This window comes from Trichosurus vulpecula, chromosome 9 (assembly GCF_011100635.1).
Source record: "Trichosurus vulpecula isolate mTriVul1 chromosome 9, mTriVul1.pri, whole genome shotgun sequence".
NCBI lineage: Eukaryota > Metazoa > Chordata > Mammalia > Diprotodontia > Phalangeridae > Trichosurus > Trichosurus vulpecula.
Window position 1 is genome coordinate 121,884 of NC_050581.1, and position 16,254 is coordinate 138,137.

Genomic DNA, 16,254 nt, shown 5'->3' on the forward strand with positions numbered 1-16,254 from the left:
GAAATCATTTAATGGGGCCCCACTTTCCAGATGGGAAAATTGATACCCGCAGTGGGACCTGATTGGCCCAAGGTCGCCGGGCTAGTTGGGGAACTTGAGCTAGAACCACGGATTTCCTCCATCTAGAGGGCAGGGGCTGGTAGTGCAGAAAGCCGACAAGAGCTGGATTTCGGAGAGGCCAGGAGGCCGGCCCTGGGGATGGGTCCTGCGGATTTCAGCGCATTCCCGGGGCCCAGGTGAGCCGGAGGAGGAGGAGGAGGAGGAGGAGGAGTCCGAGGTCCAGCCACTCAGCCGGCTGAGGGCAGCACAACCCGCTGCCGCCTGCCCGACACCAGCCCAGCAAACCCGGAAATGCAGCTCCAACTGGAGGGCGGGGGTAGGGCAACTTGCGGCGGCCCGAGGCGGGGAGGGGGGGTTAGCCCAGGTCTCGGTCCGAGCGACAAGCCGTGCGCCCAATAATTGGCGCGCGTCGGCTTCCCGACGCCGGAAGTTCCTCCCTCCCGACGGGTGGCGGCGTCGTCGTCGGCGGAGTGGGCGGGAGCGGAGAGGGGGGGTGGTGACCGAGAGAGAAAGAGAGCGAGGGCGAGAGAGCGAGAAAGGGGGGGAGAGTGTGTATGTGTGTGTGCGTGCGCGCGCGTGTGTGTATGTGTGTGTGTGTTGTGGGGGGGGCGGGGGTTGGCCGTGCGGGCGCCCGCAGGATGAGGGCGGCCATTGCTGTGGCTCCACCGCGGGGAGGAAGACTCTGAGGCCGCGAGCTGCGCGCGCGCGCGCGCGCGGGGGGTGGGGGGGAGGCGCCCGAGCCCGAGCCGGGGCTCATGGCCAGAACCACGAGCCAGATCGTGAGTACCGGGGGTGGGTGGGGGGCTGGGGAGGAGGCAGGGGCTGGAGGGAGGGCCCTGTTCGGGGGCCGGGCGGGCGGGAGGCCCGGCCCGTTACCTGGGCGGGGGAGGGGAGCCCCTTCTGTTTCCTGAGCTGGGCCTGGCCAGTGGCGGAGCGAAGGCTCCGAGGCCCGGGCCGGGCGGGGGGCGGCGGCCGCCCCGCAGCAGTGTCTCCCAGGGCTGGGGGCCTCTCGGGCGTCACAGGCCTGACAGGTAGGGGGAACGAGGGGACCTCACGTCGGTCTCACGTGTGTGTGTGTGTGTGTGTGTGCGCGTGTGTGCGTGCTTGAGTGATTGGGGGGGCGACACCCGGCCTCCCCTGGGGACCTGGCGGGGCGGGGGGGGCAACTTCCTAGCGAGTTTTGGTTCCCAATAAAGTCTAGCAGGCGGCTCCCACGCGTTTGGCCGAGCCCTGGTGGTTGTGGGGGGAGAGCCCCAGTGAGTGTTGAGGGGAGACCGCTGTATCACACCCCCAGTTCCGTGGGCTGGATCCCAGCATTATCCTGGCTTGCGAGCTGTCAGCAGGCTCAGCCACACTCGGCTCTCTGGGTGCGTGTGTAAGGTTGATCCCTTCTGAACCAAGGGAGTCAGAGTCGGGGGACCCTGTGGCATAGGCAAGAGGCAGATGGGGGGCTCTTGGGCAAGTGAGGAGGTAGCCATCGGAGGCTGAGGAAGGACAGACACCGGCAGAAAACCGCGGGAGGATTGGGGAGAGAGTGTGTGTGTGGGGGCGGGGGCATGAGTACTACTACTCTTGTGGACTGGAAATAACTGCTCTGTGAAGGGTCTGTTGACATCCAAGGGGAAGTAGGCCTTTTCAGGAGCACCACACGTTGGCTGATCATTTTGACAGATGCCAGTGGTGATGGGAAATCTTTGGCAGGGGAGACAGGGTTGAGCAGTTTAGATATTGTCCCCGCTCAAGGAATAACTCAAATATAATTTATTTTGATTGTCAGGTGCTTAGGAAATAGTTATTTGTGTAGAAGTTTTATGCAGACATCTGTCAGTTTTCTTTCTGAAATTGCAGCACTTCAAGTTCTCCACTTTTATCGAAGGTCCGCTTTGGTCGCTTTCACCTTGAATGTTTTCCCCACGTTTTCCCTTGTGACTTTGGAGGCTGTGCAGAGGATAAATAGCATGAGGGTTTCTTTATTTTTATTTTTGAGAGGGGAGAGTTTACAAACTTGATGCTGATCTCAAATTCCTGATTAGGATAGAGGTTGGGAAGTTCTTTCCATGGCGTCTCCCATTACAACAGGGGATTAAAATACTCTTTCCATCGTGTTGACTGGTCCCCTGGGGATGCTGATTGGTATTGTGGGAAACCATGTGTAGTGGCTCAGTTGAGTTTTGGCAGGGGGACCAGAGTAACTTTAGTAAAGTCACCGGTAGGGAAAATGAGGGAGGTAGGTAAGAAGAAATATCAATGCAATTTTTTTAAATCCTAAGAAAGTTTAGTGATTTGCATTTTTCCCTAGCTCTCTTTCAATAGAAATAAAGCTTTTATTTAGTTCTTGATGTTTGCATTTCTAATATTTGATGCTTATTTTTAATTTTGAGAATCTATTCTTAGGTTTAAGGATTTACATTTTATTGGATGTGATTGTGAAATGGGTGATGTAATAATTTTTAGGCAGGTTGCAAAATCTGTTTTGAGTTAATTCCCTTCCCCAGCTCCCCATAGTGTGTCAGAGTATGAAAAACTCTTGAGTTTTTGAGGTGGGTTTTTTTTTCCTTAGATTACTTTCTTTTTTGAGATCTTGACTTGATCCCAGATTCCTAAAAGAGGGACCTTCCCAGTTGAGAAAAAAAGGTGGAAGGAAAAAGGGATGAAGTTGGATATTTCAAAATTTCTATGGCAGTACATTAGGAATGATAATGGTGCAAATTGCCTATTTAGTGAGCAGTTAATCAGAAAAGGAACAGCTGATAGCGGTTTCCACACTGAACTTTCACATAGTGTGATACTCCTGCAACTGGGAAGAGGGAATATTTTGTGTACAGGGAAAACTAATTACTTCTCACAGTGTTAGTAATTCTACAAGATGTAATCTGATATTTCAGAAATATGTCAGGATTCAAGGAATCTAAGCAAATTATAAAATAGAGGGCGAGAGTACATTGAGAAAGAAAAGGAAATGGACTTGCTGGGAGTTAGTTCAGTGTTTCCCTTTACTAATTTCCCCAAACACAAGTGGCAATATTGTAATAAGAGTATATTGTTTTCAGAATAAACAGTGACAGTTTAGGGAAACACGGTAGTGGATGGAGCATTAAGGATTTGAGGTTCCTTCTGTCAGTTTTGTTTCCCGGTTATGAAGAATAATACTTGTGCTACCCGCCCGGGTTCAATGCAACCATCAAATATTTATTAAACAGTGGAGAACATTGCCTAAACTCTAGCGACTAATTAAAACATACTTGCCCTTATGGAGCTTTCATTCCAGTAGAGAAAGGCTTTGTAAACAATTAAGCATTGTATGAATGTACTGTAATATATTTTATTACCAACTATTAAACAGCTCAATGTCACTTGAAAATAAATTTAAGGAAATTGGAATCAGGAATTGCAAGTGAAAGTGTTTTGAAAGGGGTTAAAAGTTCTGTAGGTGCAAGGTAGTTTCATGTATACAAGTCTAGATGTCCTTTTGAGCATAAATGGGCCAAAAAGGCTGCAAATAGAGTGACTGAAAGTAGGAAAAATAGAAGTAAAATTAGATACTGAGTTTGGTTGGAAGTAGTGTGGCTGCTGGACTGCTTAATATTCCGTAGGGCAGTTTACTTAAAGAATTGTTATCAATGTCAGTGATGGTAACTTTCAAGAGAATTGACTTTCAAGAGAATGGACTTGGTGGGGAAGGAATGAAATTTTAATTTAGGAAAGCCAGCACATTTATTTGTTTATTTGGGCAGATGGTTGAACTTTGTGACCTTAGGAGTCAGTTTCAGTCTTCTGCTTCCAGAAAACAGCTGATTGGTGGAACCAAGGATATTGTGTGCATCTTTTTAAAGAGAGAATATTCTGAAAGGTGTGTGTTTAGGGTGTGTGTGTTTTGCTAAGTTTTAAATTAGAGATGCTAGGAGGCATTATTACTTTTATCATGAGAAGCAACAGTGTGTTGCCATTTCATGAAATATGTAAGGGTACAGGTGATTTGGAGGGAGATTTTTATAAGAAGACATAGGCAGAGGTGAGTGCTGCATCAAGCTACTTCTTCCAGTGCTTAGCCTTTTTATCTTCTTTTAGGGCCCATGGAAGGAGGGATAGTGGCATGTTCAGAATCACAGTAAATTGGTGACAGCCTTGAGACTAAACCAAGGATTCCTAACTTCTAGTACCAGACTTTTTACAGTTTTTCATGCTGGGATCATTCAGTCAGGGTATCAAGTAGGTGAGGTGGGAAAAAGGAGTGCTGAGACTTAAGCATCAGAATAGTCTTTTATGAGGATGAAGCCCAGAATGGAACCAGTGTAGCTAACGTGGAGAGAGTTTTGGAGGTCGAGGAGCAAGATGAATCTTCAAGAGCCCTGTACCAGGGAGGTAGGAGACCTGGGTGGAGTTTAGCCTTCCTTTTGGCCACTTACTAGCTCTATAAACTTGTGTGAATTACAACTTTTTGGGGCCTGAGTTTTCCTTGTCTGTAAAATGAGGATACTACCTTTCTAAGATCTCTATTTTTTTCCTTTTTGGTAATTTTATCTTGTGCTCACTGGAACACTTTATGTTTTTGGTATTTGATTCTCCAACAGCCTTTGATATTGTCCTATATAGTAACCTATATGTGTGCTCTTGGAGTTGTTGTATACACACTGTGTGTAGTGTGAGAGTTCCAGGAGTGTCTAGAATTGTGGATGGAGAAGGCCTAAAAAGATGTAGGAAGATGTGACTTCATCAAGTCTTTGACCTGTGTTCTTTCTTTTATAAGTAGGAGAACCACCAGTCTTGGGATATCAGTGGCTTTTAGGGTTTCCTAGGAATATCACTGGAGTGAAGAAAAAGATCCTGGGAAATTGGTCACTATATACTCTTTCTTAAGATCTCTTCTTTCCTCCCCTTAATTCCTGGGTACTCCTATCAGTTATCCCATTGTGAGGGGGGAGTAGGATAGAATACAGTAGAGAGCAGTTCTGAGAAATTAGGTGACTCTAATTTAGAAGGGTCATTCTTCTTTTTGCACTTTCTAAGCTGTGTGTTTATTAATTATTGCTAATAATTTGCTTTTGTGAAATGCTTTAAGATGTATAAAACATTTTATATATACTTATCTCATTTCTTTCTTACAAGATCCCTGTGTTGTAGGTAGTTTTGTTTTTCGACCTAGATTCTATTATTACTGTTCTGTTTGACTTTATTTAAAATATATATTTGGAATCTTTTATTTTTAATCATTTCCCACTGTATCATTCTGTTTTACCCCCACCATCCCTTATATAGGTAGTTTAAGTATTAGCTTTATTTACAGATATGACACTAAGGTTAAAGAGGGGAAAACTGACTTGTTCAAGGATCTGAACTCAGGTTCTCTTGACTCCAAAGCTAGTATCTTCTATCTCAAGCAATTGTGCTAACCTAACTGGATGACTTTTGCTGTTTCCTGATATTCTGGAAGAAGGCATATCTGTAGCACAAACCAACTCCAAACTGCACGTGTTATATTCCAGCTCCATGACAGGACAAAATACTCCTTGAACTGTAACACTTACCAAGGAAATGTTTTCTTAGCAGGTGTAAGTGTTCAAGACACATATGCTTTGTTGCTCTGATAACAGGTGGCAACCTCAATGCCTATAATAGTTGTTTTGAAGGCAAGTTCAAAGGGCAGTTAACTTTGAGGAAGTAGCCAATGTGATATATGTGATTTGGGGACATTTATTATTCAGATCTTAGAATCGAGTAAGTTACATATTTCTAGTTGTCTTGAATCCTTTGCTAGTTCGGCATGATGCTAAACTTTTTTCTTAAGTCCTATGTGAAAAACAGTAGTATAATGCTTCAGATAAAGGAGACTGTCCACAAAGGATAATAAAATTTTAATTTTATCTATGAAATTCTATCTCTTGCTATTCAAAGCCCCACCCTGAGGGCAGGGGCTGTCTTTTGCCTTTTTTTGTGTCCCCAATGCTTAGCACACTGCCTGGCACAGAGTAGGTGCTTAATAAATGTTGATTGATTGCTAGCTTGTAGATGTCATAGAAGTTTAGAACTGGAAAGGGATCTTAGAAATCATCTAGCCAAATTCTTTAACAGGAAAAATGGTGCCCAAAGAGTTAATAATGGTCTCCATTTGGGTTTTATAAGGTACTTTACATATGTTCTTATCTGATCCTCCCATTACTCCTATAAGGTAGGTCGTAGAAGTATTAATGTCCAGTTTTACAAACCAGGAAACAATCTCAGGTTGCAGAGAGCCATGTTTGTTTATATGTTGAGTAAATGGCAGAGCTGGGATGTGAACCTGAGTCTCTTTAACTTTGTTTAGTGTTATTTCTACAATGTCATGCTACCTTTAAGGGAGAGGGTTTTAAACCTGGGGTCCATGAGCTTGGTTTTTTAAAATTTTAATATTGTTTTTCATATAATTGGTTTCCTTTGTAATCCTATTTTATTTAAAAAAAACCACATTATTCTGAGATTGGGTCCATAAGTTTCATGAACTTTTGCTTTAAGGTTGTGACTTACTTGCCTCCAATTGCACAGCAGAACAGGAACTAGTGTTTCAGGTAGTCTTGGGAAAAGACTATTATAAAATCGTATCAGTTATGGAGAAAGTTCTATTTTGTCTTATTTACTCCCCATTTCTCGCCCCTCCAACACAATGAAAGATTTTTTTTATTGTTGTCTACTTTTCTCGTGCTTGCCACTGTTACTGCTTTTGTGGTCATGCTTTCCTGAAATTTAGCTCAAATCAGATGCTTCATTATAATGGTGTGGCATTCTCAAAAGCTCTACCACCAGATCATGAGCTGTGGAAGGTTCTACTAGACTGGAAAAGCTTCAAGTGCAGATGTAGCAGTAGATAGTATGTTGTCCTAGGACTAATCTAGCTAACTGGAGAACGTTACCACCAGAAGATTGGTGTCTATATGATGAATTTATTCTGTGGTTATAACTCTTGAAGACTGTCTAGTGAAGTATAGAGAATCTGCTATCTGCATCCTCAGTGAAATTATGAATCCTTGAAGTCTAAAATTCTAAGTAGTTTTCCTCCCCAGCCTTAAAACAAAAGTTGAGGGTCAGGCAGCCTATTCTCAGCTTAGGGCCTTGAATTGTGCTGAGACCAGGGGCAAATGATATTTAAATTCTTTACACATATTTTACAGAAAACTTCAAATAGAAGAACTTTTATAGGCATCAAGTCCTGAATCTAGGAATGATAATCTTGCTTTAAATAAAAAAAAATTAAATTAAATTAAAAAAAAGCATTGTAAGTACTGTTTGTGAAGTAAATCATTGTCTATCTCAGTGCAAATTGGTTCAGATGGAAGATTTTTAGCCTGTTTGAAATATTCGCTGAATACTTCAGCATGTGGTAGAAACCCAGTAGAAACTTAGACCTAATTTTTAAACTTGTTTTTTTCATTTTCAGGGCTGAATTTAATGGAGCTCTGTGAAGAAGTGAGATTTAAGGTACCTTTAAAATAGAAGACTTCTCATTCTTAGTGTCCTGGGCAGCTAGGTGTCATAGGGGATAGAGCACCGAGCCTGCAGTTAGGAGGACCTGAGTTTAAATATGTCTTCAGACACTTAACTAGCTGTGTGTTCCTGGGTAAGTCACTTAACTTCTGTTTGCCTCAGTTTCCCTAACTGTAAAGTTAGGGATACCATTAAAGATAGTAACACTAGGGTTAACAACAACTAGAGTTGTTGAAAGGATTAAATAAAATAATATTTGTAAAGCACTTAGTAGCATATGATAAACACTTACTTTTTTCCTTCCTGTTGCCAATAGTTTTTGTTGCCACCAACCTAAGGATTAGTGGGATTGGCAGTCATATTATTATTGATTTAGAGCTGGAAAGGAAATCAGAAATCCTCTTGTTGAGCCTTCTCATTTTACAGATGTGGAAACTGAGATTGAGAGTAAAGTGACTTGCCCAAGGGAATGTAGATAGTAAGCAGCAGAACTAGGATTCATACTTAGATCATTCTTAACAAGCAGCTCTTTTCTTTTTCTCTCTCCCCATTGAAAAAGAGAAAAACAAGACCCTTGTAGCAACTATGCGTAGTTAAGCAAAACATTCCTTTGTTGACCATTTGACCTGTTTTAAAATGTTGAGTGTACTTTTATAGCATCCTACATTTTTTTTTCCTCTGCTTCCATCTTGGTTATTGCTGCTAGTGTAAGCACTTGGGCCAGCATGTTCTTTGTTTAGGTAGCTAAATGAAGCAGTGGATAATGTTGGGCTTGGATCAGGAACACCTGAATTTGAATTCTGCCTCAGATACTTACCATTACTAAGTCATTTAACCCCTGTTTGCCTTGGTGTTGTCATTTGTAAAATGGAGATAGTAATAGCGCCTATCTCCCAGAGTTATTGTGAGGATCAATTAGGTAAGATGTACATCAGTGCAAACCTTAGAGTGTTCTAAATGCTAGCTGTTATTTCTCCCTATCTCTTGCTTTCAAAACTTTCTTGGTTGTTGAAGAATTAAAGTTCTTTTAAATTTGACTGTCAGGTGTAACCCTCTGGCTTCTAGGTTGAAACTCTACTCATCACAGCAACCATACAACCTAAGTGTATTGTTTCTTACTACCTCAGGACTACCTCCCTAGTTACTTCTTTACTCTTTGTGTTCTAAGTTTCTTGCCTTCTCATATCTTCTCAAAACCCTTATAATCTGTCTGAAGAAGTTTCTTCCTAATGGGAATCGATGTTAAAACAAATGGAGTTTTGTAGCATTGAGCAACATTGGATCATTAAGAATACTGTTCATTGGATCATTAAGAGTACTCGATCTTCTCTTTAATTCTTGTTACAACTCATTGTTTATCTACAGTTTCTGCAAAACACACACACACACACACACACACACACACACAGATGGATTAACTCAGTATGTTGGTCCTTTAACTGATGTTGGTCCTATAATTTGGATGTGATAAATTCTTCATTTACAGAAGTAATAGTTTAGTCTTGGAAAAATAATAATTTAAGACTCTACCTTCTTAATCAGTTTTCTTCCCAAATAACTTCTCTTCTGGAAACTCTTGACTTCAGAAGGCAGCAGTAAGACACAACCAGTTTCCCTATGTTTTCCAGTTTCTTGTCCAAGACATGAATGAATGAATTAATGAATGATTAAAAAATTAAATTTCTTAAGCACTTACTGTATACAATGCATTATGCTAAGCACTGGCACTGTAAATAGAAAAGGAAAACAGCCATACTCTAAAGGAGCTTCTGGTGGAGGAAAAAGCACATATGGAAAGTTTCAGCTACAAGTCAGGTCTCACTGTCCTTAGGGTGCCAGTAGAAAAGCATAATAATTCCTCTGATGTCATTTCCACTGATAAAATTATATTAGTTTCTGATGTTGAACCATTTGACAGTTGACTTTGGTGGCAAGAACTTTCTTTTCTGGATCTTTAGTAGCTTTGGCTATAGTTCTTGTAGGACTTGCCACACTGCATCTCCACTGAGGCTCTTCACAGGATGATGGATGAGAGTATTGGGTACTGGGTACTGGATTGGAAGTGTTGCTGCTCCCAACACTGGGATTCAGAGTCCTGAGCTCTCAACACCAGACTTCTTATTCTTTGGTAATACTTGTGCCTATATGAATCACGAGAATTGAGTAGTAGTCATCTGTTTTGCTAAGGTATCTCTTATGTCTTGGATATATGCCTCAAAACCAACAGACTTGTCATCATTATGAGGCTGACAAATAACAGCCTTGGTACTCTTGAGGAGGGAATCACTAGTCTTCTCTATTATTCGCTTCTTTCTTAGAACCTTAGCGGATGATCCTTCCCATGGTAGCTTCTGTGGCTCTATTATATTATTCCTTGTAAGACAAGCGGCTGCTTGCTCCTGGGAGCATACAGCTGTCTCCTGTCCAGGAGGAGCCTCAGATTGATCACAGATAAGGTAGACTAGAGGTATGCTCTATGCACAGTTTTCTTAGATTTTAGTAAAACATTTGGATAAAGTGTCATATTCTTGTAGAAAATATGGAGTGATACAGACTGAATGATAGTGCAGTTAGATGGATTTTAAAGCGGGCAAATGGCCAGACTCAAAAAATAGTTGTTAATGGTTCTATGTCATCTTAGCAGGAGGTCTCCAGGGGAGTGCTCCAGGGATCTATGCTTGATTCTGTGCTGTTTAACATTTTTATTGCTGATTTGGCTAAAGACATAGCTAGCATATTTAAATTCACATGAGCTGAGAGGGATAACAGAGTCAGGATCCAAATAGATCTGGACAGGTTAGAGCATTGGTTTGAATAATAAGATAAAATTTAGTAGGGACGAATATCAAGTCTTACTTTTGGGTTCAGAAAATCAGTTTTACAAGGTGAATGAGGCATGGCCAGACAGCAGTTAGGAAAATATCTGACATATATGGGGTTTTTGTTGGACTAAAAGCTCAATAGGAGTCAACGGTGTAATGTGGTAGCTAAAAAGCTCATGGGTTACATTGAGAGGCATAGTTTCTAGGAATAAGGAGGTACTCTGTCCTGCTCAGACCATATCTGGAGTGTCGTGTTCAGTTTTGGATGCCACAGTTTAAGAAGGACATTGTATTGGTGAGCATTATAGAAGAGAGTAGTCAGGCCTTTATCAGAGATACTTGCTGTAACTATCTTTTTACAGTTATGATTACCTACTGTATTTTCTTCCCTCCTATTTTCCCCTGTTTATTCTACAGACTCCTTTTACCCTGTCCATCCTCAAAAGTATTTTGCTTCTGACAAACCACCTTCCCCAAAACTGCCCTTCCTTCTACCATCCACCCTCTCTTACCCTGTTCCCCTCTTGCTTTCCTGTAGGGTAAGATAGACTTCTATACCCAGTGGAGTTTATGTTACTCCCTCTGAGCCTGTTTCAGTGAGAGTAAGGTTCATGTGCTCCCCCACTTCCTTATTTTCCCCTCTACTATAAAAGCTCTTTTTGTGCCTCTTTTACATGAGATAGTTTGCTCCATTCTAGCTCTCCCTTTCATCTTCCCCCACTGCATTCCTTTTTCTCACCCCTTAGATAATCAGTCCATGGGTTTCAGCTCACACCTGTGCTCTTTGTCTACTTACACCCCTCCTAACTTCCCTAATAGTGAGAAAGTTCTTAGGAGTTACAAGTATCCTTTTCCCTTATAGGAATGTAAACAGTTTTACCTTATTGAATCCCTTAGGATTTCTCTTTCCTGTTTACCTTTTTTATGCTTCTTTTGAGTCTTGTATTTGAAAGTAAAATTTTCTATTTAGCTCTGATCTTTTCATTACAAATGCTTTTCAAAGTCCTCTATTTCATTAAATCTGCATTTTTCTCCCCTGAATGATTGTACTCAGTTTTGCTGGGTAGGTGATTCTTGGTTGTAATCCTAACTCCTCTGCCCTCCAGAATATCATATTCCAAGCCCTCTGATCCTTTAATGTAGAAGTTGCTAAATCTTCTGTCATCATGCCTGTGCCTCCATGGTATTTGAATTTTGTCTCTCTGGTTCCTTACAATATTTTCTCTCTGACCTGGGAGCTCTAGAATTTGGCTATACTATTCCTGGGAGTTTTCATTTTGGGATCTCTTTCAGGTGATAGGTAAAGTCTTTCAATTTCTATTTTACCCTCTGGTTCTAGGATACCAGGGCAGTTTTCCTTGATAATTTCTTGGAATGTGTTGTCTAGACTCTTTCTTTGATCATGGCTTTCAGCTAGTCCAGTAATTCTTAAATTATCTCTCTTGGATCTATTTTCTAGGTTTTTTTTGTTTTTCCAAAGAGATATTTCACATTTCCTTCCATTTTTTTCATTCTTTTGATTTTGTTCTATTGTTTCTTAATGTGTCATGGAGTCATCAGTTTCCACTTCCCCAGTTCTGATTTTTTAGGAATTATTTTGTTTATTGAGCTTTTGTACCTCCTTTTTCCATTTGGCCAATTCTACTTCTTAAGGAGTTTTTTTCCCCAGTGAATTTTTGTATATCTTTTTCCATTTGGACAATTTCTGCTTTTTAAGGTGGTCTTCTCTTCAGTGTGTCTTACCATTTGGTCTATTATGTTTTTTTGAGGTGTTATTTTCTTCAGTAATTTTTTTTTTATGTTTCCTTTACCAAGCTCTTGACTTTTTTTTTATGATTTATCTTGCATCACTCTCATTTCTTTTCCTATTTTTTCCTCTGCCTCTCTTATTTGAGTTTTAAAAATCCTTCTTGAGCTCTTCCAGGAATTCTTTTTTTTGGTCCTGAGACCAATTTACATTTTTCTTTGAGGCTTTGGATATACCAGTTTTGACTTTGTTGTCTTCTACTGAATTTGTGTTTTGATCTTTTCTGCCACCATAGTAACTTTCTATGGTCAGGGTTTTTTGTTGTTGTTGTTCTTGTTTGCTCATTTTTGTAGCCTTTTTCTTGATTTTAAATTTTATGTTAAAGTTGGATTCTGCTCGCAGGGTAGAGGGAGCACTGTCCTAGGTTTTGGGTTTTTCTGTGCAGCTGTTTTCAGAGCTCTTCTAGGAGTCTGTGAGTTTTCAGTTCTCCCAAGGCGGTATGATCTAAGGAGAGATATGTTTACTACTCTTCTGGCCTGTGCGCTGGAGTGTGAGTGACCACAAGCACTCTTTTTTTGCCCTGGAACTGCCTCCATTCCCCTGCAGCTGCAAGCTCTGGTGTGCTAGTGCTTTTTCTTGCCTTGGGAATGTGACCTGGATCAGAGTATGGACAACAGAGTCAGTACCAGCAAAGGTAAAGCTGTAATCTCCGTCTGACCAGTTGTCTGTCCCCTCTACCTTCTCTGGAAGTTGCTGATTCAGTCACTGCCCCCAGGTCTGCTGCTGGTTTGCTGGGGTTTAACCTGTGAATGTAGCCTGTGCTGGACTGAGGTCCATTCTCATCCCAGTGTAATAAACCTTTCCTGCTGGTTTTCTAAGTTGTCCTTGGCTGGAAAATTGTTTTGTCTTGACTTTTATAAGTTCTGCTCCATATTTTGTTTGGAGGGGAATTTGGGAGAGCTCAGGTGAGTCCTTGTATCTTCTCTGCCATCTTGGCTCCAAACTCACTTTTTTCAAAGCTGTATCAAAACCTTTGTCTGGGTCTGTAAGATCTGAACATCTTTAACAGACTAAGACACTAACCCAGAAGTATGTTTTGGGGATTTCCAGAAGGCCTTGAAGTCTTGTCTTCATTGAGGTAATGATGAACTCTGATTGCTATATATACTGAGAAGCAGAATTGTTCCAGAATTACAGAAATTCCCAGTTGGATATGGAATACTGAAACATGACCTTGCACTATTCCACATGTTATGAAAGATTAAGAAGTCTATCCAAACGATAGAGATAAATGTGCTTCAATGATCTAAGAACTTTCTGGAGTTAAACCCCATTAAAAATCTGAGAGTTATAATCAAGATTAGATTTGGAAAGAGAAAAAAAATCACCAAAGGTTTATTTAACAGCCAGTGTGATAAAAGTGGTTTCTAAGATGAAGAATTAGAGATATATCAAAATCTTGTGAATTCAGTGCCAAATCCTGTAAAGCTAGTAATTACGGTAAAAGGAAGACACGATGCATTTTGAAAGTTTTTTAGAGATGTAAATAATTCCCGAGATTTATTCTATAAGCTAATAAATTTTATTATCTTACTTTGTTCCCCAGGTAATTCATATACGATTGTAAATGCTGGAGGAAATATAAACTAAAGGCAGTATTTGGGGGGAGGAATTTTTTTATTCTTCATGGAAGCCTCTGAAGCACTATTTACTTGAAGAATTGATGTCTCCCTATATTTTGCAAGATTTTAAATGATTTGGATGCAACTATTTCTAAGCACTGAGTAAATTCTTTTACCTGCTGCTTTTGGGTGTGATTATAAATAGTTAAGAATCCTTGGAAACAGGCAAATCACTCTCTTTGGGCAGCCATTTATTTTGTAAACTGAGGAAATTGTACTATGTTTATTTCTAAGGTTCTCTTTAGCCCAAAATTTTACATATTAAGCAATATAACCATTTACCAGAAAACATGGTTTAGTGGAGAGATGACTTGAGTTTGAATCCCTGCTCAGATGTTGTTACTTTGAATAAGTCATTTAAACTTTTCAGTCCTGTTTCCTTCTCTTTAAAATAAAGGGGGTGGGTGGTACCTGACAAAGTAAATCTGACCTTTAAGATCCCTTCCAGATGTACATCTTGGGTCTTAGGATGCTGTGAATGTCAGGGTAAATAGGAAGTTTTAATAGTGCCTGTGAAGTACCTCAAGAAGTTAATTAACATGGTTTGTCGTAGGATTAGAGAAGAATTGCTTATTTGCCACAATTACCCCATACTAATTTAAAGGAGAACCATGCTTTAACTTTCTGATGTTGAGGGAAAAATTCCTGAGCTCTTAGCAAATGTAAAACCCCACGAAACTTTTTAATGAAATCTTTTGAATAACATGTAACAGACCTAGACTTAAATTCCAGAGCAGAATCAGTTCCACAGAAGCAGAGTGTCTTGGTAGAAAGAGTGCTTGATTAGAATTAGGAAATCTGAGTTTGAATCTCAGCTTTTCCATCTACCTGTGTGATCTTGGGCAAGTCTCTTAATCTCTTTGGGCTTCAGTTTTCCTCAACTGTCAAATGAGGAGCTTAGATTAAATGGCCTCTACAGTCCCCTTTAGCTTTAGCTCTACAGTTCTATAATTCTAGGAATTCACTCTTAGCTTTCAATTGCATTTCTAGATAATTTAGAATTATGTGGTCAGCACTCTTAGAGAGATCATTTATAGTCCTTTGCCCCTCTTCCCTTCCCCCTCCCTCAAATTTTATAACTGACAAAACTGAGGCTAAGAGATTTATCTCTTTGCTGCCTGGTTAGCCCATTTATCAGGGATCTACATTTAGTCTTTTTAAAGTGGGCTTGTTGCCTTTTCCCAAAGTGTTAACTTGATGATTTTGATTTTTTCTCAACAACTTTTCTTACTTTTATTCCCTCCTCTATGTTTCATGCATTTGAACCTCCCCTGGCAGTGCTTGTTAGTATGTGACCTTTTGGTCACAAAGAGGTCTAGTGCAGTGGTGTAAAATATAAATGGAAATAGATCTTTGTGGGCAGCATATTGATGTAGAAAACCACAAATTGCCATTATCTACTTTGTTTTGTATTTTAGTTACTTTGTTAAACCTTTTTCAGTTAAAACTGTAATCTGTTTGGGTAGCAAGGTAGCCTAGAGTTTGACACCTGGTTTAGTGGAAATAACACTGTTCTTGAAATCAGAAGACCTAAGTTCAATTCTGAGCTGTCCCTTAGTAGTTATGTGACTAATCAGTCACCTTAAATTTTCTGAGCCTTGGTTTCTTTATCTGTAAAATGAACTATTGGCATTCCATGGGGACATTGTGGGTTCTATTCCAGACCACTGCAATAAAGCAAATACTCAATAAAGCCAGTCGTAAGAATTTTTTTGTTTCCCAGTGGATATAAAATTTCGTTTACACTATACTGTAGTCTGTTAAGTATGCAGTAGTATTATGTTGGAAAAAACCCCACAAACAACAAAGCAGTGTACATACCTTAATTAAAAAATACTTTATTGCTAAAAACTGCTAACTATCATCTGAGCCTTCAGCGAGTTGTAAGTTTTTGCTGGTGGAGGGTCTTGCCTTGTTATTGATGGCTGCTAACTGATCAGGTGGTGGTTACTGAAGGTTGAGGTGGCTGTGGCAATTTCTTAAAATAGGACAACAGTGAAGTTTGCTGTATCAGTTGACCCTTTCTTCACTTGAACACTTAGAGGCCTAATTTCAATATTGTTGTTTCTCAGGGAGTAGGGCAGCCCAAGGAGAGGGAGAGAGATGAGAATAGTTGGTTGGTGAGCACTCAGAGCACACACACGTTTATATGGGCACAGCTCTTGGCACCCCGAAACAATTACAATAGTAACATCAAAGATCATTGATCACAGATTACCATGACAGATATAATAACAATAATAATAATGAAAATGTTTGAAATACTGGGAGAATTACCAGAATGAGACACAGAGACAAGATGTGAGCACATGCTGTTGGAAGAATGGCAACAATATACATACTTGATGCTGGGTTGCCACAGACTTTCAATTTGTAAAAGAATGTAGTATCTGCAAAGCGCAGAAAAATGAGGTATCCTGTATATTAACACAAGAGTCACCTATTTTACATAGTCATTTTGAGGAAAATACTTTGTAAAACTTAGAGT

The 16,254-nt window shown here is 40.5% G+C and overlaps 1 protein-coding gene across 2 annotated transcripts in view; it reads left to right on the top strand.

Moving 5' to 3' along the window:
• Window positions 1-479: 479 nt before the first annotated feature.
• PDPK1 (3-phosphoinositide dependent protein kinase 1) overlaps window positions 480-16,254 on the top strand; it is a 118,050-nt gene continuing 102,275 nt past the window's right edge. Inside the window, exons 1-2 of one of the 2 annotated variants that reach the window (XM_036738099.1) lie at window positions 528-839; window positions 7,469-7,509. In XM_036738099.1, coding sequence (XP_036593994.1) covers window positions 7,480-7,509 — 30 coding nt within the window. In that variant the 5' untranslated portion in view covers window positions 528-839; window positions 7,469-7,479. Of the gene's footprint in view, window positions 840-7,468; window positions 7,510-16,254 lie in introns of both variants that reach the window. The other variant, XM_036738100.1, reaches the window with a different exon arrangement.